Source organism: Octodon degus, unplaced genomic scaffold (assembly GCF_000260255.1).
Source record: "Octodon degus isolate 3935 unplaced genomic scaffold, OctDeg1.0 scaffold00116, whole genome shotgun sequence".
Lineage (NCBI taxonomy): Eukaryota > Metazoa > Chordata > Mammalia > Rodentia > Octodontidae > Octodon > Octodon degus.
The window spans coordinates 7,368,154-7,370,383 of record NW_004524692.1 but is presented as its reverse complement, the minus strand read 5'-3'; the positions used below and the strand labels follow the sequence as shown (position 1 = coordinate 7,370,383).

Genomic DNA, 2,230 nt, shown 5'->3' with positions numbered 1-2,230 from the left:
AGCCAAATATCTGCAATTCTGATCCTTCTAGACAAACTATCTCAATGTAGTTCACAAGCTCCCAAGCCAGACACATAAATCCCATTCTGTACTGCTGAGGAAGGGAAGTAAAGGTTCTGTTTTCAGAGTCAACCTTCAGCGTATATAGAAAGAAAGTCCATAGCCTGAGATTTGGGGCCCAGGAGGAATAATCTGCAGCAGGCACCTGAGGAGCCACAGAAGGGCCTCAGGGCCACACCTGGGGCTTCACGAAGACTTCAGGATGTGTTTTGTATGTCAGTGCCCACAAGTCCAGGACATTAGGACTATAGATCCCACTGGCATACACTGTGCCAATCTCCTCAGGTGAAACAACAAAGATCCACATGTTCACATCTCCAATGTCTCCCACCGAAGAGTGGCTTACACTAAACCTCCCACAGAATGAATCCTGATCCTGCCCAAGGATGAGCATTGCCTCTATCCCCACAGACAACCCTGTCTCCAGACTTCTCCTCATCTTGGGCTTCCACTCTACCCACAACTCTACGAGCCCTCTGGATGGACTTCCAGCTGACACAAATGTATCCTGGAGCAATGGGGATTTCAGGAGCCTTGAAAAATATTTTAGGCCTATATACCCCAAGAATATATCCTCTAACTTTAGACCAAATTTGGGGATCTCAGGACCAGGGAGATGGCTCAGTAGAATAAGCACTTGCCTGGCAAGCACAAGGGCCTGAGTTCAATCCCCAGTTCTGCCAAAAAAAAATTGGGAGATCATTAGCTTCTTTCTTGGTAACATAAGAGAAAATGTTGTGTCTGCAGATCATAAACAGTTCAGTCCTCGGGGGTGAGGGAGATAGCTTGATAGAATAAGCGCTTGCCTGGCAAGCTCAGCATCCTGAGTTTAATCCCTGGTACCACAAAAAAAAAAAGTTCAATGTAGTTATGGAGGAACACAGTGAAGGCATTCAGTGGCTTCTTCAACTGTGGTTCAGGGACACATAGGAGTTATCTGACTGTAGGAAACACAATGGTCTTCTTAGATAAGTCTGTGTGACAGAAGGCCAGGCAAAGATGAGAAGTTGCTCACTTTACAAAATTCTGTACCTCACTGAAAAATAGGTCAGCATCAACGACTGCCCCTCCCCTGATTACTTACACACACACACACACACATACACACACACACACACACACACACACACACTCATACACCATGCCAGATGTTCCTCTGAACTCAGTTTGTGTAATCTTCAATCCCACCCCTATGTTTCAGATCAAATCTCTAATATAGTTTGGGATAGCCCTTACCTTACTTTGCTGACCAAACACAAAAGAGAGGCTGATCAAGACCAGAAAACACAGCTTCTCCATGCTTACTCTCTGCTTCCTGTGCTACTAGGATATGTATTCACAAATGTCTTCATCACAAAGTTCTCTAGCTAAAAGTCCTAAATAAAATAAAATAAAAGTCCTAGATCCCTTGCCTCAGAACTACCTCATGCTACCTAGATTTATATCCTCAACAGTGAGGAACCTGCCATTTGGTAAGTGATTTTCTAACACTGTCCTTTGGGGCAAGTGTCAGGGCCCTGGGAGGAAGAAGCAACACCATTCCAGAACAGAGAAACCAGCGTGGGTGATTTATTACAAACTCTTGTGACTACCGAATCACCAATTCTTTGTGACAGGAAAAATGAAGACCCTTCCCAACCTTCCACTTTAGCTATCTATCCTGAGAAAATAATGGGACGTCCTCACTTAACAGACAAGTGGCCACTTGTGTGCACACGGCAGGTGTGTGTCTCATGACTACTGCAACCCAGGGTATGGAGTCACACAGAGGAAATGGCAGCAACACTGAGCCCTTTATGAACTGCTCACTTATAGTCCAGGAAATGAGGAAAACAAACACACCATTCCCTGAGCCAAGAATTGGCTTCTTAGCCAATTAAGTGTACTGATTCAGAGATCTTCAACCAATGAAACCTATACCTCACCCGATCACAAAAATACCATGTATCAGAGTTTCTTCAAACTTAGACTACTTTCTGTGTCTGTGAAGTTTCAAGAAGTCAGGATGATCTGCATCTATTACCTTGGTTCACAAAATTCAATCTGTGGCTCCACACTGCCTGGCAACCCTGCTACAGTTCCCTACTTAACTTGCTTTTTAAGATGACTATTTTACTGCTTCTCCTTTGTCTGGAAGCCTCCAAAGTCACATCCTTTCCTGCACTCAACA

At 44.4% G+C, this 2,230-nt stretch overlaps 1 protein-coding gene across 1 annotated transcript; it reads right to left on the bottom strand.

Moving 5' to 3' along the window:
• Positions 1-226: 226 nt before the first annotated feature.
• LOC105743323 (C-reactive protein) lies at positions 227-1,359 on the bottom strand. Its single transcript, XM_012516628.1, is given in 5 exon segments — positions 227-535; positions 537-652; positions 749-824; positions 925-969; positions 1,297-1,359. Coding segments are annotated over 5 exon segments (609 nt in total).
• Between the last annotated feature and the right edge of the window lie 871 nt (positions 1,360-2,230).